Source organism: Leuresthes tenuis, unplaced genomic scaffold, assembly GCF_036924035.1.
Source record: "Leuresthes tenuis unplaced genomic scaffold, fLeuTen1.0.hap1 SCAF_11, whole genome shotgun sequence".
In the NCBI taxonomy this organism is placed as follows: Eukaryota; Metazoa; Chordata; class Actinopteri; order Atheriniformes; family Atherinopsidae; genus Leuresthes; species Leuresthes tenuis.
Window position 1 is genome coordinate 1,047,483 of NW_027325365.1, and position 26,073 is coordinate 1,073,555.

Sequence of the window (26,073 nt, forward strand, 5' to 3'; positions counted from 1 at the left end):
TCCTTGTTCCTGAGCATTTTCAGTGTTTTTTCTTTGTTCAGCCACTTAACTCTGACCTTTGAACCCTTCAGGCAGAAAAAAGGCTCCTAACTCAAGGGATGAACCAGTGTTGTGTCGACACAGAACAGACAACTTAGCAAAGAAGCCATTTTAAACTGGATCTTTAGGCACTTTGTCACAAAGACACATCATTTGTTCCCATTTCTTTAGCTGCATCTATGAAAAACAGCAAAGAAAACACAGTTTGACAGACAGAAAATAGGATTTCTGCAGCAACAAGGTGATTCCCAAAGAGCTATTAGCTGAAAACTTGGCATATCTCAGCATGGTGTGCAGTGTGTCCTTAAAACATTTGAGGAAACTGGACAAGTGGAGGACAAAAGAAGAAGTGTCAGGCCTAAAAAAAACTATCTCCAGCAGATGAACAGGATCTGAAAGTGATGTCCTTAAGAAAGAGGAAAAAATCCAGCTGTGACCTGACAGGACCTGAGAGATGCATCTGGACCTTCAGCTGATCCATCTACTGTTGGCCCAAGCCTCATCAGAAATGGGCTCCATGGAAGGGTGGCTGTCAAGAAGCCGTTCTTAAGGAAGGGAAACAGGGAGAAAAGGCTGAGCTGTGCCAAATGACACAAGAAGTGGACTGAAAATCAGTGGCAACAGGTCTTATGGAGGGATGAATCCTCCCCAGAGCCCGGACCTCAACATTATTGAAGCAGTGTGGGATCATCTGACAGAGAACGGAACAAAAGGCAGCCCACATCCAAAGAAGAGCTTTGGGATGTCCTTCAAGAAGCCTGGAGAACTATTCCTGAAGACTCCTTAAAGAAATGACAGAAAGCTGGTCTCAGAGGGTTCAGGCTGTGTTGGAGAATAAAGGAGCTCAGACCAGAGATTCACTTTAAAGCTGCTGAGAACTGAGAAAAACTCTGTTTCTGCCTCAGATTCTGGGTTTATGTTCAGGTTTGAACATGTTTCAGTGAATCTCTGCAGCTGCTTCCTGTTTTTATACAAAATATAAAGAAATGAGGGCTGATCAGGACTGTTGATCAGTGCTCTTTGTGAATATCTTATTTCAAAAGGTTAAAAGCACCGATGGATTCAGAGGCTTCTGAAACCTGAACTGTGGACTCAAAGGAGAACAGTTTGAATACAAACACATTGATGGTGTCATTAGCATCAAATTTCTTGTGAGTTGGTGCATTTTTTTAAAGGTTTGTCTTTGATAAAAGCCCCAGCAGCTGACTCATTGCTCTCAGTCCTCACCCAGCCAGCGGCCCTCCGTTAGAAATGTCAAAGACCTGGTGCGGGTTCAGGAGTTTCCGGAAGCTGTAGAGGAGCTCTCGGCCCTTCAGGCCGCCGCTCTTCGGGTTGACAAACACCAGCAGGGGGCAGACGCCGTCTCCCAGCTTGTTGAGCTGAAAGACAGATCACAGAAGAGAAAGAAAGCATCTGAATCCAGGGACAGAAAAGCGGATTTATCCTCCTTTAGTGCCTGAAAATCCCTATGAAACAGATTCACAAAGTGCCTCCCTGGTGACAAGATCAGGCGCCTTTCTGCTATTTTAGACCAATCAGAGCAGAGTGGACCTTTCAGGAGGCGGGCCTTAAAGAGGCCGAAGCCAAACAAGGTTTTTCAGACAGAAGATGACAAGAGGTGCTGCAGGAATGACCAGCGGGAGAACTTTCATGTGGTTTTTCAGCAGCTTTTTGGACATTAAGGCAGTTCTGGTAGATCTGCAAAACTGTAACTGGGTTTTGTGTCCTGATTGTTCAGGGAACTATAAATCAGTGAATCTATTAATCCAGCCCGCATGTGACGGGCTGGATTTTTCAGCATCACTTTGGGGAAAAAGGTTCCTTATTTCATCAATTTTAGGCAGATGAAAGACGGCAGCTCCTGAGGCCGGTTTAATATTCGAAATAAAAGGCATTAAAAGACTGATTCTTTGGAGTAAGAATGTGGTTGAAAAGTGATTTAAAGGGAAAAAAGAAATGGGTCCAGGTCAGGAACCCTGTGGTACTCCATAACTAACTCCAGTAGGTTCCTGCCATGAATCAAAGGAGCGTTAAGGTGATAAAATGATCAGAGAATGATGGTTACCTGGATCTCAGGTACGACCAGCGAGGTCAGCGACTTGCTGTTGATGGAAGTGTCTTTGGCCAACATGTAAATCCTCTCTGCTTCAGAGAAACACGAGATCTGCAGCGCCAGCGCACCTGAGCACAGAGTGGAGCCAGAACATGAGTCGGTGCTGCTCAAACAGCTGTTACTGACCCGGTTCTGTGGGCCACGGCTCCTATGGTTCATTATGTTAGACAGATTCCTGGGGTCTGAATGAGCTTCTAACACATGTGGACCAGCTGTTTCTGTCACTTTCCCAGTTCTGGACGGGTTATTGGATTAAATCTGGACCAGTCTGAGAGTCTGGTTTCAGAAATGAAAGAAACCCAAACAGTTTCCACTCCTAATCACCCCAGAAACAGGAAAACACAACCAAGGAGTAAAGTAAATGTCAAATGTCTGCAGAACAGACCGTTTCCATGACAACGGCCTCACCTTGACTGACATAGATTTGGCTGATGGTGACCAGGTGACCTGCAGAGAGGGACAGAGAGGAGGGAGAAGAGTTAGAGGATCATCCATCATCCATCCATCCATCCATCCATCATCCATCCATCCATCCATCCATCATCCATCCATCCATCATCCATCCATCCATCCATCCATCATCCATCCATCCATCCATCATCCATCCATCATCCATCATCCATCCATCCATCCATCCATCCATCATCCATCCATCCATCCATCCATCCATCCATCCATCCATCATCCATCCATCCATCCATCCATCATCCATCCATCATCCATCCATCCATCATCCATCCATCCATCATCCATCCATCCATCCATCCATCCATCATCCATCCATCCATCCATCCATCATCCATCATCCATCCATCATCCATCATCCATCCATCCATCCATCCATCATCCATCCATCCATCCATCATCCATCCATCCATCATCCATCCATCCATCATCCATCCATCCATCCATCCATCCATCCATCCATCATCCATCCATCCATCCATCCATCATCCATCCATCCATCCATCCATCCATCCATCCATCCATCCATCCATCATCCATCCATCATCCATCCATCCATCCATCCATCATCCATCCATCCATCCATCATCCATCCATCCATCATCCATCCATCCATCCATCATCCATCCATCATCCATCCATCCATCCATCCATCCATCCATCCATCCATCATCCATCCATCCATCCATCATCCATCCATCCATCCATCATCCATCCATCCATCCATCATCCATCCATCATCCATCCATCCATCCATCCATCCATCATCAATCCATCCATCATCCATCCATCATCCATCCATCATCCATCCATCCATCCATCATCCATCCATCATCCATCCATCCATCCATCCATCATCCATCCATCCATCCATCCATCCATCCATCATCCATCCATCCATCCATCATCCATCCATCCATCCATCATCCATCCATCCATCCATCCATCCATCCATCCATCATCCATCCATCCATCCATCCATTTATCATCCATCATCCATCCATCATCCATCCATCATCCATCCATCATCCATCCATCCATCATCCATCATCCATCATCCATCCATCATCCATCCATCATCCATCCATTCATCCATCATCCATCCATCCATCCATCCATCCATTTATCATCCATCCATCCATCATCCATCCATCACCCATCCATCCATCCATCCATCATCCATCCATCCATCCATCCATCCATCATCCATCCATCCATCATCCATCCATCCATCCATCCATCCATCATCCATCCATCATCCATCCATCCATCCATCCATCCATCCATCCATCCATCCATCCATCCATCATCCATCCATTCATCCATCATCCATCATCCATCCATTCATCCATCATCCATCCATCCATCCATCCATCCATCCATCATCCATCCATCCATCATCCATCCATCCATCCATCATCCATCCATCCATTTATCATCCATCCATCCATCATCCATCCATCATCCATCCATCATCCATCCATCCATCCATCCATCATCCATCCATCATCCATCCATCCATCATCCATCCATCCATTTATCATCCATCCATCCATCATCCATCCATCATCCATCCATCATCCATCCATCCATCATCCATCCATCCATCATCCATCCATCCATCCATCCATCCATCATCCATCCATCATCCATCCATCCATCCATCCATCCATCCATCATCCATCCATTCATCCATCATCCATCATCCATCATCCATCCATTCATCCATCATCCATCCATCCATCCATCCATCATCCATCCATCCATCATCCATCCATCCATCCATCATCCATCCATCCATTTATCATCCATCCATCCATAATCCATCCATCATCCATCCATCATCCATCCATCCATCATCCATCCATCCATCCATCCATCCATCCATTCATCCATCATCCATCCATCCATCCATCCATCATCCATCCATCCATCATCCATCATCCATCCATCCATCCATCCATCATCCATCCATCCATTTATCATCCATCCATCCATCATCCATCCATCATCCATCCATCATCCATCCATCCATCCATCCATCATCCATCCATCATCCATCCATCCATCCATCCATCATCCATCCATCCATTTATCATCCATCCATCATCCATCCATCATCCATCCATCCATCCATCCATCATCCATCCATCATCCATCCATCCATCCATCCATCCATCATCCATCCATCCATCCATCCATCATCCATCCATCCATTTATCATCCATCCATCCATCATCCATCCATCATCCATCCATCCATCCATCCATCATCCATCCATCATCCATCCATCATCCATCCATCCATCATCCATCAATCCATCATCCATCCATCCATCCATCCACCATCCATCCATCATCCATCATCCATCCATCCATCATCCATCCATCCATCATCCATCCATCATCCATCCATCCATCATCCATCATCCATCATCCATCATCCATCCATCATCCATCATCCATCCATCCATCCATCCATCATCCATCATCCATCCATCATCCATCCATCCATTTATCATCCATCCATCCATCATCCATCATCCATCCATCCATCCATCATCCATCCATCATCCATCCATCATCCATCATCCATCCATCATCCATCCATCATCCATCCATCATCCATCATCCATCCATCCATCATCCATCATCCATCCATTTATCATCCATCCATCCATCCATCCATTTATCATCCATCCATCCATCATCCATCATCCATCATCCATCCATCATCCATCCATCATCCATCATCCATCATCCATCATCCATCCATCATCCATCATCCATCCATCATCCATCCATCCATTTATCATCCATCCATCCATCATCCATCATCCATCCATCCATCCATCATCCATCCATCATCCATCATCCATCCATCCATCCATCATCCATCCATCATCCATCATCCATCCATCCATCATCCATCATCCATCCATTTATCATCCATCCATCCATCATCCATCATCCATCCATCCATCCACCATCCATCCATCATCCATCATCCATCATCCATCATCCATCCATCCATCCATCCATCCATCCATCCTCCATCAGCTGTTGGTTCTGTTGGATCTGAACTGATCTCTCTGACAGTAAGGACACTTCAAACTGCGGTCATGTGACCTTCTCTGCTGAGTATCTGTGCTCAGGTGAGGCTGGACCGACTCACTCTTGATGGCCAGGTGTTCCTGGATCAGCTGGACGTACTCCTCTTTGGTCAGCAGGGGGGGCAGTCCTCCAATCAGCAGGCTGACCTGCACCGCTCGGTTCCTGTCCTCCACCACGTAGAACCGGGTCTGGTTCATCTGCCGCAGAGACACCTGCCAACAGCGCAGCAGCTTCATTACACATTACGCATCGTCGTTCAGCAGAACAGCTGACAGCTACCTTTAATCATCACTGATTATTGATCCTATTGATCTTTGATTGATTTCTCAACCCAAACACAACGAAGAAACGAGCCAAATCATCTCACTGAGTGTCTGAGGCCAGAAAAATGTTGTACGGTGGCCCGAAGGTGCCAAATATAACAAAAAAATGAAGGTTGAAGTTCCTTTTGTTCCCTAAACTCTGATTTGTTTGTGGTGTTTTCCCCTCAGGGCCACCGTACTTTGGCTCTATCATCACAACATTAGTTCAAACGCTAAAGACTAAACTTCCATTGATTGGTCAGCAGTAATGAGGGCGCTGCGGCGGTCCGTTGTGGTGAAGAAGGAGCTGAGCGTGGTTAGGATGCCTCCTGGGAGGAGGCCCCGGGGCAGAACCAGAACTCTCTGACCCAGGAACACCTCGGGATCCCCAGGAGGAGCTGAGCTTGGTGAGGATGCCTCCTGGGAGGAGGCCCCGGGGCAGAACCAGAACTCTCTGGAGGGATTATACATCCCATCTGACCCGGGAACACCTCAGGATCCCCAGGAGGAGCTGAGCTTGGTTAGGATGCCTCCTGGGAGGAGGCCCCGGGGCAGAACCAGAACTCTCTGGAGGGATTATACATCCCATCTGACCCGGGAACACCTCGGGATCCCCAGGAGGAGCTGAGCTTGGTTAGGATGCCTCCTGGGAGGAGGCCCCAGGCAGAACCAGAACTCTCTGACCCGGGAACGCCTCGGGATCCCCAGGAGGAGCTTAGTGTGGTTAGGATGCCTCCTGGGAGGACCCGGGCAGAACCAGAACTCTCTGGAGGGATAATACATCCCATCTGACCCGGGAACACCTCGGGATCCCCAGGAGGAGCTGAGCGTGGTGAGGATGCCTCCTGGGAGGAGGCCCCAGGCAGAACCAGAACTCTCTGACCCGGGAACACCTCGGGATCCCCAGGAGGAGCTGAGCGTGGTTAGGATGCCTCCTGGGAGGAGGCCCCAGGCAGAACTAGAACTCTCTGACCCAGGAACACCTCGGGATCCCCAGGAGGAGCTGAGCTTGGTTAGGGTGCCTCCTGGGAGGAGGCCCCGGGGCAGAACCAGAACTCTCTGACCCGGGAACACCTCGGGATCCCCAGGAGGAGCTGAGCGTGGTTAGGATGCCTCCTGGGAGGAGGCCCCAGGCAGAACTAGAACTCTCTGACCCAGGAACACCTCGGGATCCCCAGGAGGAGCTGAGCTTGGTTAGGGTGCCTCCTGGGAGGAGGCCCCAGGCAGAACCAGAACTCTCTGACCCGGGAACACCTCGGGATCCCCAGGAGGAGCTGAGCGTGGTTAGGATGCCTCCTGGGAGGAGGCCCCAGGCAGAACCAGAACTCTCTGACCCAGGAACACCTCGGGATCCCCAGGAGGAGCTTAGCGTGGTTAGGATGCCTCCTGGGAGGAGGCCCCGGGGAAGAACCAGAACTCTCTGACCCAGGAACACCTCGGGATCCCCAGGAGGAGCTGGGGAGGGTCGATGGGGAGAGGGATGTCTGGTTCTGAGATCCGACCTCAGATAAGAGGAAGATGATGGACAAACTACAAACAAAACACCACAAAAGGATTCCCAGAGAACATCCTGCACCTCCTCTGGTCCTCAAAAGGTTCTGTTCACCAGACAAAGTCCCGAAGAGCGAATCCAGGTGCCTGAAATCGACTGAACTTCCTTCTATTTGCTCCGTTTCATCGTGTTTTTTCTGTCTGATGTTAAACCCACGATGTGCAGACATGTTCCCGTTGGGTCCTCTTACCTTCCTGATCTCCCACAGCTTGTCCAGAACCTTCTGGTGAGGACTCAGCGTCTGTCTCTGCACTGCAACACAAACCCAGTCGGTCAGTCAGGTTCTCTGTGCTGAAGCTCCACCGCTGATCAACACTCACCATGTTTGCTGTTCATGAAGCTCTCCTGCAGGCTGAAGTTTGACACGTCTTCCCCCTGAAACACATCAGCATCATCAGGAGCTTTTCTGCATCTAAAACAGTCCGAAGATCACCTGAAACGGGACCTTTAACTGGATAGTTAGTGGTATCATTGCCACCTTCCATGTGGGAAATCTGGGTTCAAATCCCCTGCATGAAAGGTATTACCTCCAGTAGGGGCCTTAGGCAAGGCTCCCTTACCCTACCCCATGCCTCCTTCTTTGTCTCCTTTAGGAAACACTGGGGCCCCATGCCTCCTTCTTTGTCTCCTTTAGGAAACATTGGGGCCCCATGCCTCCTTCTTTGTCTCCTTTAGGAAACACTGGGGCCTCGTGTCTCCTTCTTTGTCTCCTTTAGGAAACACTGGGGCCCCGTGCCTCCTTCTTTGTCTCCTTTAGGAAACACTGGGGCCCCGTGCCTCCTTTTTTGTCTCCTTTAGGAAACACTGTGCCGCCTTCTTTAATTTAAATTTATAGATGAGGATAAAACCCAATGAGCTTTTGTAAAAGCCAGGTCACATGGCGGTCACATAAACATAAACATAAACTGTTTGTAGCTGCGTAAAATAACAACTTTTCCAGGACTTTCCAGGCTGCCTACCTGTCTGCCCAGCTGACCGAGGACCTCGCTGAGGACGGACGCCGCTGTGCTCTTCTGTGAGATGGAGACGAAGGCAAAGGCTGCACCCGACCTGAGACCAAAACAGGAAAAAACGTCACGTTTTGCAGACTCGTGAGTTGATTTAATGGTTCTGAACCGGGTCTGAGATAAAATAGAAGAGAATCATGTTCACATGCTCTCCTAACTGGTTTCCTAACTGGTCTCCTAACTGGTCTCCTAACTGGTTTCCTAACTGGTCTCCTAACTGGTCTCCTAACTGGTCTCCTAACTGGTTTCCTAACTGGTCTCCTAACTGGTCTCCTAACTGGTCTCCTAACTGGTCTCCTAACTGGTTTCCTAACTGGTCTCCTAACTGGTCTCCTAACTGGTCTCCTAACTGGTTTCCTAACTGGTCTCCTAACTGGTCTCCTAACTGGTTTCCTAACTGGTCTCCTAACTGGTCTCCTAACTGGTTTCCTAACTGGTCTCCTAACTGGTCTCCAAACTGGTCTCCTAACTGGTTTCCTAACTGGTCTCCTAACTGGTCTCCTAACTGGTCTCCTAACTGGTTTCCTAACTGGTCTCCTAACTGGTCTCCTAACTGGTTTCCTAACTGGTCTCCTAACTGGTCTCCTAACTGGTTTCCTAACTGGTCTCCTAACTGGTCTCCAAACTGGTTTCCTAACTGGTCTCCTAACTGGTCTCCTAACTGGTCTCCTAACTGGTTTCCTAACTGGTTTCCTAACTGGTTTCCTAACTGGTCTCCTAACTGGTCTCCTAACTGGTTTCCTAACTGGTTTCCTAACTGGTCTCCTAACTGGTCTCCTAACTGGTTTCCTAACTGGTCTCCTAACTGGTCTCCAAACTGGTCTCCTAACTGGTCTCCTAACTGGTTTCCTAACTGGTTTCCTAACTGGTCTCCTAACTGGTTTCCTAACTGGTCTCCTAACTGGTCTCCTAACTGGTTTCCTAACTGGTCTCCTAACTGGTCTCCTAACTGGTCTCCTAACTGGTCTCCTAACTGCTTTCCTAACTGGTCTCCTAACTGCTCTCCTAACTGCTCTCCTAACTGGTCTCCTAACTGGTCTCCTAACTGGTTTCCTAACTGGTCTCCTAACTGGTCTCCTAACTGGTTTCCTAACTGGTCTCCTAACTGGTCTCCTAACTGTTCTCCTAACTGGTTTCCTAACTGGTTTCCTAACTGGTCTCCTAACTGGTCTCCTAACTGGTTTCCTAACTGGTTTCCTAACTGGTCTCCTAACTGGTTTCCTAACTGGTTTCCTAACTGGTCTCCTAACTGGTTTCCTAACTGGTCTCCTAACTGGTCTCCTAACTGGTTTCCTAACTGGTCTCCTAACTGGTCTCCTAACTGGTTTCCTAACTGGTCTCCTAACTGGTCTCCTAACTGGTCTCCTAACTGCTCTCCTAACTGGTCTCCTAACTGGTCTCCTAACTGGTTTCCTAACTGGTCTCCTAACTGGTCTCCTAACTGGTCTCCTAACTGCTCTCCTAACTGGTCTCCTAACTGGTCTCCTAACTGGTTTCCTAACTGGTCTCCTAACTGGTCTCCTAACTGGTCTCCTAACTGGTTTCCTAACTGGTCTCCTAACTGGTCTCCTAACTGGTCTCCTAACTGCTCTCCTAACTGGTTTCCTAACTGGTTTCCTAACTGGTTTCCTAACTGGTCTCCTAACTGGTTTCCTAACTGGTCTCCTAACTGGTCTCCTAACTGGTTTCCTAACTGGTCTCCTAACTGGTTTCCTAACTGGTTTCCTAACTGGTCTCCTAACTGGTTTCCTAACTGGTCTCCTAACTGGTCTCCTAACTGGTTTCCTAACTGGTCTCCTAACTGGTCTCCTAACTGGTTTCCTAACTGGTCTCCTAACTGGTTTCCTAACTGGTCTCCTAACTGGTCTCCTAACTGGTCTCCTAACTGGTTTCCTAACTGGTCTCCTAACTGGTCTCCTAACTGGTTTCCTAACTGGTTTCCTAACTGGTTTCCTAACTGGTTTCCTAACTGATCTCCAGCCTGTGAAACCTCTGCAGTCGGACTCCTGGGTTCCTTCTATGTAGCTTATTGTTAGCTTATTGTTAGCTTTTTATAAAGCTGTTACACACCCCACCCCGGTCACTGAGCCCCACCTGGGCCAGCTGGCGTACACTTTGATGACATCAGCATCCCTCGGTTTGGCCCTCAGCAGCCAGGCGTCGCCTCCGTCTTTCAAAGAGCCCCGGTTATCCGGACTGCTGCCGTTGCGGTTCAAGATGTCGTCGCTGTGGAGGCGCAGCAGGCCGCCAGCCTCGTGCAGCTCGAAGCTCTGCGGGTCATCAGGCAGGTAGAAGGCCCTCAGAGCCGCCTCCTGCAGGACAGAACAGGTACTGCACTGAGCTGAGGGAGCTAACAATCTTTATTTAATAACCTGTTTTAGCTCTCATCTGAGCAGTGAGAGAGAAACTAAGTGAACCCCTGATCCAGCAGCTTCAGCAGCAGTGAGCTGCAGTGATGGTTTCCTGTGGGACGTTATCAGTCTCTCTCATGGTTCTGGAGGAATCTCGGCCCTCTTCTCTCCAGCGCTGCTTCAGCTCATTGAAGTTTGCAGCATTGGTTTCTGCACAGCTCTCTTAAGGTCCCACCACAGCATCTCAGTCAGGCTGAGGTCTGGACTCTGACTGGACCATTGCAACACCTTGATTCTTTTCTTTTTCCCACATTCTGCTGTAGATCTGCTGCTGTGTTTGGGATCTTTGTCCTGTTGATGAGCCAGTTTCAGCCCAGCTTTAGCTGTGGGACAGATGGCCTCACATCTGACTCTAGAATACTTTGGTATCCAGAGGAGTTCATGATGGACTCAATGACTGCAAGGTGCCCAGGTCCTGTGGCTGCAGAACCAGCCCAGATCATCAGCCCTCCACCACCGTGCTTGACAGCTGGTATGAGGTGTTTGTGCTGATATGCTGTGTTTGGTTTCCTCCAAACGTGCTGCTGTGCATTAGGACCAAACATCTCCACTTTGCTCTGGTCTGTCCAAAGGACATTGTTCCAGAAGTCTTGAGCTTTGTTCAGATGCAGCTTTGCAAACCTAAGCTGTGCTGCCATGTTCTTTTTAGAGAGAAGAGGCTTTCTCCTGCAGCCCTTCCAAACAAGCCATCCTTGTTCAGTCTTTTTCTAACTGTGCTGTCATGACCTTTAACCTTTAGCATGCTAACTGAGGCCTGTAGAGTCTGAGATGTAGCTCTGGGCTTTTTCACCTTGGGGTGACCTTTAACCTTTAGCATGCTAACTGAGGCCTGTAGAGTCTGAGATGTAGCTCTGGGCTTTTTCACCTTGGGGTGACCTTTAACCTTTAGCATGCTAACTGAGGCCTGTAGAGTCTGAGATGTAGCTCTGGGCTTTTTCACCTTGGGGTGACCTTTAACCTTTAACCTGCTAACTGAGGCCTGTAGAGTCTGAGATGTAGCTCTGGGCTTTCTCACCTTGGGGTGACCTTTATCATGAACTAGTTTTTAACCCACTGCTCCTGTGTTTTGTCTCAGTTTTTGTTCAGTAAATAATGACTCAGTGTGTTGTTGTTCCAGGTGGATTCGCTGAGTTTTATCTCCTGCTGAGGAACAGGTGAGTTTTTTATGTCCTGACATATAAAACCTCACAATGTACGATATTATTCATGGAGGTCGAACAAAGCTCCACGTCTCAGATAAACTACAACATTTGAGTTTGCTGCGATAAATGAACTTTAATCTCAAAGTCTTCCTGAGCTGAGGATACAGGTCGGACAGGAAGTGGCAGGGTTAGGGTGTTTTCAGGAAAGAAGCTCTCACCACCACTTCCTCGTTCCTCGTGGCTCTGCAGATGGACACCAAGCGGAAGAATCCACGCCTGATCGCATCATCGCCGTCAAACACCTTGAGAAACTGCTTACCTGAAGGCCACAGAGCAGAAACACACACCTGTGACACGGGAGCAGTTTTATTCTGCTTTTTCCTCTCAGATCTGATGCAGAAGGTTTAAAATGTCGGGGTTTAAATGTTTAAATGTGCCGCCGCAGGGCAGCGGCGTGCCGACCCACCTGACTCCGAAGCAGCCGGCTGAACGTCTTTGGACGCCGCAGCAGACGGATCAGCATCATCGAGGTTATCTGAGGGAAACAGGGAGGGAAACGGGTCAGAAAACAGAAGCTGCTGGTTGCTTTCTTTAGCTCACAATGATATAAAAACTGTTCTTTCTACGTTTTCTGCTCAGTAAACCAAAGAAAAAGTGTTGCTTCCTGTCTCTGGATGTTTTAGCTCAGTTTTATTCAGGATTAGATGTTTTAGCTCAGTTTTATTCAGGATTAGATGTTTTAGATCAGTTTTATTCAGGATTAGATGTTTTAGCTCAGTTTTATTCAGGATTAGATGTTTTATCTCAGTTTTATTCAGGATTAGATGTTTTAGCTCAGTTTTATTCAGGATTAGATGTTTTAGCTCAGTTTTATTCAGGATTAGATGTTTTAGCTCAGTTTTATTCAGGATTAGATGTTTTAGCTCAGTTTTATTCAGGATTAGATGTTTTAGCTCAGTTTTATTCAGGATTAGATGTTTTAGCTCAGTTTTATTCAGGATTAGATGTTTTAGCTCAGTTTTATTCAGGATTAGATGTTTTAGCTCAGTTTTATTCAGGATTAGGTGTTTTAGCTCAGTTTTATTCAGGATTAGATGTTTTAGCTCAGTTTTATTCAGGATTAGATGTTTTAGCTCAGTTTTATTCAGGATTAGATGTTTTAGCTCAGTTTTATTCAGGATTAGATGTTTTAGCTCAGTTTTATTCAGGATTAGATGTTTTAGCTCAGTTTTATTCAGGATTAGATGTTTTAGCTCAGTTTTATTCAGGATTAGATGTTTTAGCTCAGTTTTATTCAGGATTAGATGTTTTAGCTCAGTTTTATTCAGGATTAGATGTTTTAGCTCAGTTTTATTCAGGATTAGATGTTTTAGCTCAGTTTTATTCAGGATTAGATGTTTTAGCTCAGTTTTATTCAGGATTAGATGTTTTAGCTCAGTTTTATTCAGGATTAGATGTTTTAGATCAGTTTTATTCAGGATTAGATGTTTTAGATCAGTTTTATTCAGGATTAGATGTTTTAGATCAGTTTTATTCAGGATTAGATGTTTTAGCTCAGTTTTATTCAGGATTAGATGTTTTAGCTCAGTTTTATTCAGGATTAGATGTTTTAGCTCAGTTTTATTCAGGATTAGATGTTTTAGATCAGTTTTATTCATGTTTAGATGTTTTAGATCAGTTTTATTCAGGATTAGATGTTTTAGATCAGTTTTATTCAGGATTAGATGTTTTAGATCAGTTTTATTCAGGATTAGATGTTTTAGCTCAGTTTTATTCAGGATTAGATGTTTTAGCTCAGTTTTATTCAGGATTAGATGTTTTAGCTCAGTTTTATTCAGGATTAGATGTTTTAGCTCAGTTTTATTCAGGATTAGATGTTTTAGCTCAGTTTTATTCAGGATTAGAAGTTTTAGCTCAGTTTTATTCAGGATTAGATGTTTTAGCTCAGTTTCATTCAGGATTAGATGTTTTAGATCAGTTTTATTCAGGATTAGATGTTTTAGATCAGTTTTATTCAGGATTAGATGTTTTAGATCAGTTTTATTCAGGATTAGATGTTTTAGATCAGTTTTATTCAGGATTAGATGTTTTAGCTCAGTTTTAGTCAGGATTAGATGTTTTAGATCAGTTTTATTCAGGATTAGATGTTTTAGATCAGTTTTATTCAGGATTAGATGTTTTAGCTCAGTTTTATTCAGGATTAGATGTTTTAGCTCAGTTTTATTCAGGATTAGATGTTTTAGCTCAGTTTTATTCAGGATTAGATGTTTTAGCTCAGTTTTATTCAGGATTAGGTGTTTTAGCTCAGTTTTATTCAGGATTAGATGTTTTAGCTCAGTTTTATTCAGGATTAGATGTTTTAGCTCAATTTTATTCAGGATTAGATGTTTTAGCTCAGTTTTATTAAGGATTAGATGTTTTAGCTCAGTTTTATTCAGGATTAGATGTTTTAGCTCAGTTTTATTCAGGATTAGATGTTTTAGCTCAGTTTTATTCAGGATTAGATGTTTTAGCTCAGTTTTATTCAGGATTAGATGTTTTAGCTCAGTTTTATTCAGGATTAGATGTTTTAGCTCAGTTTTATTCAGGATTAGATGTTTTAGCTCAGTTTTATTCAGGATTAGATGTTTTAGCTCAGTTTTATTCAGGATTAGATGTTTTAGCTCAGTTTTATTCAGGATTAGATGTTTTAGATCAGTTTTATTCAGGATTAGATGTTTTAGCTCAGTTTTATTCAGGATTATCTTCTAAAAACCTGAAAAACTGCAGAAACATGAGTCATCTTTGTGGTTTGGGTGGAGCGACATTTACAGTTGAAGCTGTTAAAACCTCTTTTTGTTTGTAAAAAAACATCCTCAGAAAGTCCTGAAGCGTCGGTTTCAGGCGTCCGATCAGCAGCAGCGACGCTGACGGGAAACCAGACGAGCGTTTGTGGTTCTCAGAGTGTTCAGCAGCACCAGAGGATGTGGTCTGAAGGCGTGTGCGCCTCATGCTGGGGGGGCTCCGCCTCACTTCTGGGGACAAAATAAGAGAAAAGCAGCCCTGATGGCGGGCTCAGAGTGTGTTTGTACCCGGGTCGTGGCTGCAGCTCTCTGCGATGCGGTAACAGTGCATCTTGCTGAAGTTTCTGGAGTCGAGGCGGACGCAGACCGGATGCAGCAGCATGCAGCGGAGACGTCCCAGAGTGCACTCTGGTGGTACGCTGAGGTAGCACGCCGCATGGCTCTGCAGGCGAGACGGCGACATGTCAACCATCACACTCTGACAGAAGGAACCTGAACATTTCATTAAAGGAGCCTGAGAGACTAAACTGATCCACCTGAAACTAAGACACAAACAGTACAGATGAACAGTCCTGATCAGCTTCATTTCTTTATTTATTTCCATAAAAACAGGAAGCAGCTGCAGAGATTCACTGAAACATGTTCAAACATGAACATAAATTCTTGTGTCATTTGGCACAGCTCAGCCTTTTCTCCCTGTTTCCCTTCCTTAAGAACGGCTTCTTGACAGCCACCCTTCCATGGAGACCATTTCTGATGAGGCTTGGGCCAACAGTAGATGGATCAGCTGAAGGTCCAGATGCATCTCTCAGGTCCTGTCAGGTCACAGCTGGATTTTTTCCTCTTTCTTAAGGACATCACTTTCAGATCCTGTTCATCTGCTGGAGATAGTTTTTTAGGCCTGACACTTCTTCTTTTGTCCTCCACTTGTCCAGTTTCCTCAAATGTTTTAAGGACACACTGCACACCATGCTGAGATATGCCAAGTTTTCAGCTAATAGCTCTTTGGGAATCACCTTGTTGCTGCAGAAATCCTATTTTCTGTCTGTCAAACTGTGTTTTCTTTGCTGTTTTTCATAGATGCAGCTAAAGAAATGGGAACAAATTATGTGTCTTTGTGACAGGCTGCTGGTAACAAAGTGCCTAAAGATCCAGTTTAAAATGGCTTCTTTGCTAAGTTGTCTGTTCTGTGTCGACACAACACTGGTTCATCCCTTGAGTTAGGAGCCTTTTTTCTGCCTGAAGGGTTCATAGGTCAGAGTTAAGCGGCTGAACAAAGAAAAAACACATGAAAATGCTCAGGTACAAGGACTGAAGATGAGGGAAAAAGCAGAAAATGTCCAAAGAAAAACTCTGAAAGAGCTTCAGAAAGCTGCAGAACTGTTGATCAGGACACTTTAAAGGTTTCAGAAAGCTACAGAACTGTTGATCAGGACACTTTAAAGGTTACAGAAAGCTGCAGAACTATTGATCAGGACACTTTAAAGGTTACAGAAAGCTGCAGAACTGTTGATCAGGACACTTTAAAGGTTACAGAAAGCTGCAGAACTGTTGATCAGGACACTTTAAAGGTTTCAGAAAGCTGCAGAACTGTTGATCAGGACACTTTAAAGGTTTCAGAAAGCTGCAGAACTATTGATCAGGACACTTTAAAGGTTACAGAAAGCTGCAGAACTGTTGATCAGGACACTTTAAAGGTTTCAGAAAGCTGCAGAACTGTTGATCAGGACACTTTAAAGGTTACAGGAAGTCAGAAAGAAATGAGACTGGATCAGGACTTGTACAGAGGTGTAATTTTTCTCTTCTTTCAGCCTCGACTCTGATCATTTCACAGAAAAAGGCTCAGCTGATTCTCACCGTGATGCCGCACCACTCGCACCTCATCCCCGCCAGAACATCAGAGGAGCCGCAGGAACGCCGACACACTTCACACCTCGCCGCTGACGCCAGGTTCCCCTCCCTCCAGTGGTGGTGGAACGTGTCCTGCAGGAGAAGATTTACTGTTCATCAGATTTTCCTTTTATTTGAACACAGCTCAGTTCCTGATCACTCATCAGGTTAGTTTTTTAGATTAAATATCTATTTATTCTGCAAAAACCTGAAAATATTCAGCTTATTAACAAGTACAATGATAGATAAATCAGTGGGGAGCTGCAGCCTGCTGCTGTTTGAGTGTAATGAGAGTAAAAACAGACTTAAAAATCATTTCAGTCCCACAGAGCCAATCGACTGAGCTGTGGCGGCTGCTTCCTGTTGGCTCTCTGACCCGGGTGCAGGTTTCCTGGCACTCATGTTGTGTTGAACTGGTTTTCAGCCTGACTGACATCATTAGCTTTGCAGGAGCTCCCAGCTCCAGGCTATTGATCTGAATCAATGACTGTGACTGATCAATCGGCTCGGACTGATCTGATCACGGATCATTAACCCGATACAGCTCAGATTCTGTTGAACAGACTGTAAGAGAGGATGATTTGAACTGATTTCTGTCAGATTTAAACTAATTTCTGTCAGATTTTAACTGATTTCTGTCAGATTTAAACTGATTTCTGTCAGATTTAAACTGATTTCTGTCAGATTTTAACTGATTTCTGTCAGATTTAAACTGATTTCTGTCAGATTTAAACTGATTTCTGTCAGGTTTTAACTGATTTCTGTCAGGTTTTAACTGATTTCTGTCAGATTTTAACTGATTTCTGTCAGGTTTTAACTCATTTCTGTCAGGTTTTAACTGATTTCTGTCAGATTTTAACTGATTTCTGTCAGGTTTTAACTAATTTCTGTCAGGTTTTAACTGATTTCTGTCAGATTTTAACTGATTTCTGTCAGATTTTAACTGATTTCTGTCAGGTTTTAACTGATTTCTGTCAGATTTTAACTGATTTCTGTCAGATTTTAACTGATTTCTGTCAGATTTTAACTGATTTCTATCAGATTTTAATCACTTCTGGACGTCTTGTTCGTCCCGGATGCAGATGAAGCAGCTCTGGTTTATATTTCCATGTTTCTGATGCTGCACCAGCTGCTGCTCCTCCTCACAGAGTCACACCTCCTGAACCCACGGTCGGCTCAGTAACTACTGATCACAGTCATGTGCTCCTGCAGCGAAACAAAGCTGCACTGTTCTGCAGCCCACTGGAGGCGTTTTTAAGCTCAAACGCCTCCAGTTCTGGAAAAATGGAAGTTTGCTTTCTTTTATTGAATTACAGACAAGATATTTCATGTTTGTGACATTTACATCCAGTCATTTTACACTTTATCTCATAAGGTTTGACGTCAGGAACAAAAACCTGCTGCAGAGCCAGAAGTCACTGATTCGGGCAGCCAGTGGAGACCAATGACACATGGAGGCTTCTGGACCATCAGACTGAGTCAGATACAACCTGAGACAGATGCTCTGACTCTCTGCTAGCATCCTTCTGTTCTTTGCTAGCTTCCTTCTGTTCTCTGCTAGCTTCCTTTTGTTCTCTCCTAGCTGCCTTCTGTTCTCTGCTAGCTTCCTTCAGTTCTCTGCTAGCATCCTTCTGTTCTCTGCTAGCTTCCTTCTGTTCTCTGCTAGCATCCTTCTGTTCTCTGCTAGCATCCTTCTGTTCTCTGCTAGCTTCCTTCTGTTATCTGCTAGCTTCCTTCTGTTCTTTGCTAGCTTCCTTCTGTTCTCCGCTAGCATCCTTCTGTTCTCTGCTAGCTTCCTTCTGTTCTCTGCTAGCTTCCTTCTGTTCTCTGCTAGCTTCCTTCTGTTCTTTGCTAGCTTCCTTCTGTTCTCTGCTAGCTTCCTTCTGTTCTCTCCTAGCTTCCTTCTGTTCTCTGCTAGCTTTATTTTGTTCTCTGCTAGCTTCCTTCTGTTCTCTGCTAGCTTTCTTCTGTTCTCTGCTAGCTTCCCTCTGTTCTCTGCTAGCTTTATTCTGTTCTCTGCTAGCTTCCTTCTGTTCTCTGCTAGCTTTATTCTGTTCTCTGCTAGCTTCCTTCTGTTCTCTGTTAGCTTCCTTCTGTTCTCTGCTAGCTTTCTTCTGTACTCTGCTAGCTTCCTTCTGTTCTCTGCTAGCTTCCTTCTGTTCTCTGCTAGCTTTCTTCTGTTCTCTGCTAGCTTCCCTCTGTTCTCTGCTAGCTTTATTCTGTTCTCTGCTAGCTTCCTTCTGTTCTCTGCTAGCTTTATTCTGTTCTCTGCTAGCTTCCTTCTGTTCTCTGTTAGCTTCCTTCTGTTCTCTGCTAGCTTTCTTCTGTACTCTGCTAGCTTCCTTCTGTTCTCTGCTAGCTTCCTTCTGTTCTCTGCTAGCTTCCTTCTGTTCTCTGCTGGCGTCCTTCTCAGCTAACAAGACAACTGATTTCCATTAACATCTCACGTGAAATGTTTCCTTGTTTTTGTTCTTTCTGGTTCCAGCCTGGTCTCATGAAAAGGTAATTTGACGTGTTATTATGATGCTTTTTTGTACTTTTGCCCTAATTCTGACCATTTGTCATGTTATTTGAACTGCGTTAGAAGCACCTGGAGAAGCTGGGCCAAACATGTCCTGACATGGCAGCAACTTCAACAAATATGTTACAAGGAGGAGGAGGAGGAGGAGGAGGAGGAGGAGGAGGAGGAGGAGGAGGAGGAGGACGGACTGGTCATCAGCCAAGACCCGGGGTTCTTAAAACGTTTGTCGAGAGATAGATGAAGAAGTGATTTAGCTGGGAAGACCAAAAGGAATTAAGTCACAGCTGAGAGGTGATACAAGAAGCCATGCAAGAGGACCCAAAGACTTGGTGTATAAATTAAAGAGAAGGGCTCCCAGCACAAAGCCTTGGGGTACCCCAATAAGGAGGCCATGACACTTTGGAAGCCTGCGATCCTTTTCTCAGAGAGGACAGATCCACCCTGTCAAAGACTGAGGAGAGGTCTGTAAAGATTAGAGCCTCTGTGGCCGATGGCAGAGGACAGGTCGCTCAGTCTGGTGCAAGAGGAAGTCTGAGACCTGTGTGAAAACGCTCCTTTCGATAACCTCAGACAAGAATAGAGGCAGTGAAACTGCTAAATGGTTCTCAGTTTGAGCCGTGCTCAGAGCAGAGGTGTGAGGCGAGCCTCTGTGAATGCTGTTGGGAGGTTAGTGTTAGGACGGGGTTGGAGGAATAAATATGGAAATGAAGCGTTGTAAGCCAGGGAAGGTCTGCAGAAGGACTGCTGCAGGTGTGACTGATGAAGCCTCACGAGCTCGGATGGGTGGGGCCTTTGACTAAGGAGGGGGGGGCGGTCACAGAGAACTGACCTTTGGAGGAGAACAGAAGGATGTTTACAGGTGGAGAAAAGCTTTTGAGCAACTTGACCTTATTGCAAAAAGGTAGTTTTAGCAGAACTGGAGCCTGATATGAGGGGAGATGGGAGTGGTTTACAGCCTGGAGTTCTGGTTGGGTTCAGAAGAGGTGGAGAAAAGCTTTTGAAAATAAATAAAAATGTCCTTTCCAACCCTGATCTGGTCCTGAAGCAGCCTCCATGACAGTCTGAGCAGCAAAGATGTTCAGAGGAGCTCCAGTTTGTGTTTAAAACAATGTTCCTCAGAGAAAGACTGGAAGGGATCTGCATATTTCTGCCTCTACAGAGCAGAATATCATTAAAGCATTCAGGGAATCTGGAGGAGTTTCAGTGTAAAGGACGAGGGAGCAAGCCTAAGCTGGACCCCGTGACCTCTGACCCCTCAGATCTCTGAGCCTAAGCTGGACCCCGTGACCTCTGACCCCTCAAGCCTAAATACAAGTAAAAGGAAATAGAAGAATTCACTGTGTTTTTATTACGACTTTTTCTAATTTGAGTTGAAAAGCCTAATGAAGGAGATAAATATGAGCAGCGTCACTCACCTGCTCCAGAGTCCCGTCCAGGTGAGAACGGCGACAGTCCGCGCAGGTAAAGGCAGCACAGTCGGCGTGAACGTGCAGCTCACACACTGAAACACACACACACACATGAACGAGCTGAACCAGACGTCCTGAACCAGAGGAACACAATCTGTTTCTGTTGGCAGCACTGATTCACTCAGCTTCACAAAATGGATAAAATCCACCAGAGTCTGGAGCTTTATTTTGATGTCGGAATTCAAGATTTACTTCTTGTCTTAATTGATCTAATAAAGCAGATTCAGTTACTCGGAAATCATTTTTAAACTCAATTTTTCAGGCATCTGTGGGTAAACTGAGATGATCTGAATCTAAACTGAAGTCACTGGATTTTCAGCTATTTTCATGGTTTTTTTTACTGTTTTTCAGCTCTGGTGAGATATATGGAAGAAGCTAAAAGTGATTTAAAGTCATTCGGAGCCTTTTAGAAACTCCTGAAATGACAAACTAAAGGTTGTGAGCAGCAGAATTTGAGGTCATGTGACCGGTTCGGCGTGATTAAAACGTCTAACGAGCTGCGGGTTGAACCGGTCTGAGCGGTGCTGGTCGGACCTTCGCAGCGCAGCGCCGTGCTTCCCTCCGTCTGTTTCCTGCAGACGCAGCAGAACCGCTTCTTCTGACCGGCCGGACCGAAGCAGTGCGCCACCGGCACCTGCAGGGGGCAGCAGAGACACACAGTGAACAAAAGGAAACGCTGATTGGCCGCCTCATAAAACCATGGAAACGAGAGCTGTTGGAGCACCTTCAGGGTCTGAGGAAAACAAACCAGTTTTAGGACTTTTATTCAACCTTTTCTGAAGGATGAAACTGAAATAAAATCTAATTATTAGATGCTTGAAACTTTATTACGATAAATATTTTATTACGATTTTACGCTTCTTTCTTGCTCTGAATGTCACCAACGTATCAGTCAGGATCTGGACTGCCGATGACAAAAGAAATCACTCGTTATTTAGAGCAATTAAATTTAAATTACAGTAAAGCTTATGTGGAACGGTGGGAGGGGCCTGATCAGGCCACTCAAGCTGACCAATGAGAGCACAGTGGATACTTCTGGGGAAAACATCCACTGAAGAACTAAAAGACTGAACAATTCTGGTAAAATTCTCTTGTTTTTCTGTTTTTATCTGTCTGTTTTATCCCCTCGGACAGAACCGACCTCTTCAGACTGAGTAAAGTGTTACTGAACTCCATCCTGACCAAATAACCAAGTTTGTACTAAAAACAAGCTCTAAAAACAAGAATCTTCACTGCTGTGAAAGTCATTTTAAGCGATCTGATTAAATTCTGAACATTCAAAAGATGCCTGAAAGTCAATTTCTTCTCAAAACAAATGAAAGATAAGAATTTGAACCTTTAATGATGCACTCAAAGGGCCTCACCTGCACCAGCGACGGAGTCATGCAGGAACAAACCGTTCGCAGCGTCTTCAGACATTTTTCGTGACACATGAGGTTACAAACTGAGGAGGAGACACAGAGGAGAGAGATCAGAAAACACTGAGCAAGGCACTGCTCAGGTGGAGGTTCAACTCCCAGAAGAGAGCTCCAGCCGTTCCTTCTTCACGGGAACAGAATGATTTTAAGGAACTTTAAGGAACCAAAACCAACCATGAAACTGCAGAACTCTGCAGAACTTTGTGATTAAACTGCTTCTACATACAAACCTTTTCTAATAGCTCCAGTTCCAGGATATCAGTGGAACTGACACAACAGTGAGGAGTTATTCTTGTCTTCTTGTTCTCATAACAAACAGCTCCACAGAGCAGCTTTATTTCATTTATATTTTCAACCAAAATATTAAGTATCGTGTCCCAAAGTGATGGAAACTGGTCCGTCTCCTGTTCTGGCCTTTCTAAACTGAATTCCTGTAACATTCAGAATAAAGAATCATTTTAATGACAAACTAGGGCTGCAGCAAACGACTGTATAAGTCATCCAGTAATTTATCAGTTATTCCATCAATTGATCAAGTAATCCTGCAATAATAACTAAGAGAAAATTGGTTGGTTTATCTTTAAGAAAATGCAAGAAATTTAAGGTTTAAACTGCATGTCAGAAGAATAAAACCAAGTTGAAGTGAAATATTAGGATATTTCTTCAAAGATCAGAGTAGTTCTGGTGACATTTCAACAGAAATTAACCAGTTTGTCCAACACAATAAATACAAGTTTCTTTTTGGAAAAAATAAAGCAGGACAGAAATGAAAAAGTGGCATCTGTTCTCTGCTAGCTTCCTTCTGTTCTCTGCTAGCTTCCCCCTGTTCTCTGCTAGCTTCCTTCTGTTCTCTGCTAGCTTCCTTCTGTTCTCTGCTAGCTTCCCTCAGTTCTCTGCTAGCTTCCTTCTGTTCTCTGCTAGCTTCCCTCTGTTCTCTGCTAACTTCCTTCTGTTCTCTCCTAGCTTCCTTCTGTTCTTTGCTAGCTTCCTTCTGTTCTTTGCTAGCTTCCTTCTGTTCATTGCTAGCTTCCCTCAGTTCTCTGCTAGCTTCCTTCTGTTCTCTGCTAGCTTCCCTCTGTTCTCTGCTAACTTCCTTCTGTTCTCTGCTAGCTTCCTTCTGTTCTTTGCTAGCTTCCTTCTGTTCTTTGCTAGCTTCCTTCTGTTCATTGCTAGCTTCTTTCTGTTCATTGCTAGCTTCCTTCTGTTCTCTGCTAGCTTTCTTTTGTTCTCTGCTAGCTTCCTTCTGTTCTCTGCTAGCTTCCTTCTTTTCTCTGCTAGCTTCCTTCTGTTCTTTGCTAGCTTCCTTCTGTTCTTTGCTAGCTTCCTTCTGTTCTTTGCTAGCTTCCTTCTGTTCTCTGCTAGCTTCCTTCTGTTCTCTCCTAGCTTCCTTCTGTTCTCTCCTAGCTTCCTTCTGTTCTCTGCTAGCTTCCTTCTGTTATCTGCTAGCTTCCTTCTGTTCTCTGCTAGCTTCCTTCTGTTCTTTGCTAGCTTCCTTCTGTTCTCTGCTAGCTTCCTTCTGTTCTCCGCTAGCTTCCTTCTGTTCTCCGCTAGCTTCCTTCTGTTCTCTGCTAGCTTCCTTCTGTTCTTTGCTAGCTTCCTTCTGTTCTCCGCTAGCTTCCTTCTGTTCTCTGCTAGCTTCCTTCTGTTCTCTGCTAGCTTTCTTCTGTTCTCTGCTAGCTTTATTCTGTTCTCTGCTAGCTTCCTTCTGTTCTCTGCTGGCGTCCTTCTCAGCTAACAAGACAACTGATTTCCATTAAAATGTTACGTGAAATGTTTCCTTGTTTTTGTTCTTTCTGGTCTCATGAAAAGGTAATCTGACGTGTTATTATGATGCTTTTTTGTACTTTTGCCCTAATTCTGACCATTTGTCATGTTATTTGAACTGCATTAGAAGCACCTGGAGAAGCTGGGCCAAACATGTCCTGACATGGCAGCAACTTCAACAAATATGTTACAAATATAAATAATTAATTTTATTCAAGTTAACAAGAAGATCTGCAGGGAAACCTGAAGCTGGAAGTTCAGAGACTTTAACATGAAGCTGTAACCAATTCCACTGATGCTTTTAGTAATTCAAACATAAATTAGATCAACAGCTGCATGATAATATAATATATATATAATAATAATCCATTTGCTTTCAGTTTATAGTTCCAGTATAAGATATTCTAAATTTTAATACAGCTGCAAAAAATGAGCTGGTATAAGAAGATATTGCTGGTTATTGATGTATGCTAAAGATATTATCACCAAGACATACAGCCTGCATTCTTCTCCTCTCTTTGTCTTCATTGCCCATGCGTTGTGGCATCGGTCTCCTTCAAAAAGATGTGAAATTATAGTTTTTCCTCCACTAAATAATGCAATTTCTTCAGTTAAAAAGGCTGCCACAAAGAGAGCAGCATAATTTGAGCGAAAAGTCTCTCAGTCAGTTGAATAAAAACATCTAAATGATATAAAATGGCACATATTATGATGAAGATTTGATCAAACCCTCCACCTGAGGCAATGAAAGCCATGAGAAAAGGAAGCTGATGTGTTCTGCTTGCGTTTCTTTTCAGAACAGCTTGACTTTTCGCTCAGATAAAGCCTCTCCTGGCGCTGTGAAACACCCTGATGATGACACAACGAGACAGAACAAAAGCTGCCTTCCCACCTCGAGTGAACACAGTTGTTTTTGTCCATTTTCTCTCACTGTGGTAAACCTCAGTCAAGTTTCACATGCGCAGCTCGTCACAAGCCGCGACAAAGCAGCCGAGGCCGGAGGATATCAGTCAGGTTTTTCCTGTCCAGGAGCTCCATTAAAACGTGTGATGAAGGCGGCTCCTGAACACCAGTGACTCAGCACAGACTCACAGCTGATATTTCTTACCATCACTTCTTGTGCACAAAGAGGCATTTTCAGTCACTTCTGTGAACCCAGAGTTGTTCAAACAGCCGCTGACCACCAAATGCAGCGCAATAAGAGGACTGACAGTCCTTATTTTCATCTTTATTTATCTTTTAATCTCTCTTTGCTCTGCGATACTCACATTCTCACTCTGGAGCTTTATTTCCTCCTACAGTCTAACTGTGGTTTTACTTTATCAGAGCTCACAGTTTCCTGCAGATAAAATCAGACTCAGCCATCATCTAAACTGACAAACTGTGCTTCCTTCAGTAAACTATTTTCTGAGGATAATAAGAGGCCTGACACACCTTCGCCTGCCTCTTTGTCAGGTTGGTTGAGTTTGGTGTGAAGATCAGTTTGTCAGGATGAACCAATCGGAAGGCGGAGGGCTCAGATCAGGTTTTCCCTGTCGGTTTTCCTCATGACAACGAGTTTAAAGAGTCTTTTACAATAGAGACGACCGAGCCACAGCTTTACTGCTGCCAGAGCAGCGTCAAACTGAAATATCGTAGAGTTTTCACACGTTTATGAACCAGAACTGACAGTAAAACCTGCGGTTCGTGTTTATTTAATCATGATGTTTACTTCCTGAAGTCAGACAGCAAAAATGCAAATGTAATGCAAATCTGATCAGGCTGAGCTAAATATAGAACACAGTGTAAAACACTTTATTCTACACTCAAACCATTTTAAATTTCATACCTGCAACACATCCCAGAAAACCTGAGCAAGACTGGAAGGGATCTGCCTATTTCTGCCTCTACAGAGCAGAATATCATTAAAGCATTCAAGGAACCTGGAGGAGTTTCAGTGTAAAGGACGAGGGAGCAAGCCTAAGCTGGACCCCGTGACCTCTGACCCCTCAGACGCTGCATCAAGAACCGTCATTCATCAGCAGCTGATAGCAGCACTTGGACAAGGGATTACTGTGGAAACCTTTGTCCAGCACCACAATACA

The 26,073-nt window shown here is 44.8% G+C and overlaps 1 protein-coding gene across 1 annotated transcript in view; it reads right to left on the reverse strand.

Moving 5' to 3' along the window:
• The window catches only part of LOC140317648 (diacylglycerol kinase theta), a 41,733-nt gene that overhangs the window by 11,448 nt on the left and 4,212 nt on the right, over nucleotides 1-26,073 (reverse strand). The window contains exons 2-16 of the mRNA XM_072395124.1: nucleotides 22,172-22,251; nucleotides 21,342-21,441; nucleotides 20,754-20,839; nucleotides 16,785-16,910; nucleotides 15,216-15,369; nucleotides 12,611-12,679; nucleotides 12,363-12,463; nucleotides 10,686-10,903; nucleotides 8,544-8,634; nucleotides 7,905-7,959; nucleotides 7,775-7,836; nucleotides 5,792-5,942; nucleotides 2,561-2,599; nucleotides 2,105-2,220; nucleotides 1,267-1,418 (exon numbers count right to left, since the gene is read on the reverse strand). Coding sequence (XP_072251225.1) covers nucleotides 1,267-1,418; nucleotides 2,105-2,220; nucleotides 2,561-2,599; nucleotides 5,792-5,942; nucleotides 7,775-7,836; nucleotides 7,905-7,959; nucleotides 8,544-8,634; nucleotides 10,686-10,903; nucleotides 12,363-12,463; nucleotides 12,611-12,679; nucleotides 15,216-15,369; nucleotides 16,785-16,910; nucleotides 20,754-20,839; nucleotides 21,342-21,441; nucleotides 22,172-22,251 — 1,600 coding nt within the window. The remainder of the gene's footprint in view (nucleotides 1-1,266; nucleotides 1,419-2,104; nucleotides 2,221-2,560; nucleotides 2,600-5,791; nucleotides 5,943-7,774; nucleotides 7,837-7,904; nucleotides 7,960-8,543; nucleotides 8,635-10,685; nucleotides 10,904-12,362; nucleotides 12,464-12,610; nucleotides 12,680-15,215; nucleotides 15,370-16,784; nucleotides 16,911-20,753; nucleotides 20,840-21,341; nucleotides 21,442-22,171; nucleotides 22,252-26,073) is intronic.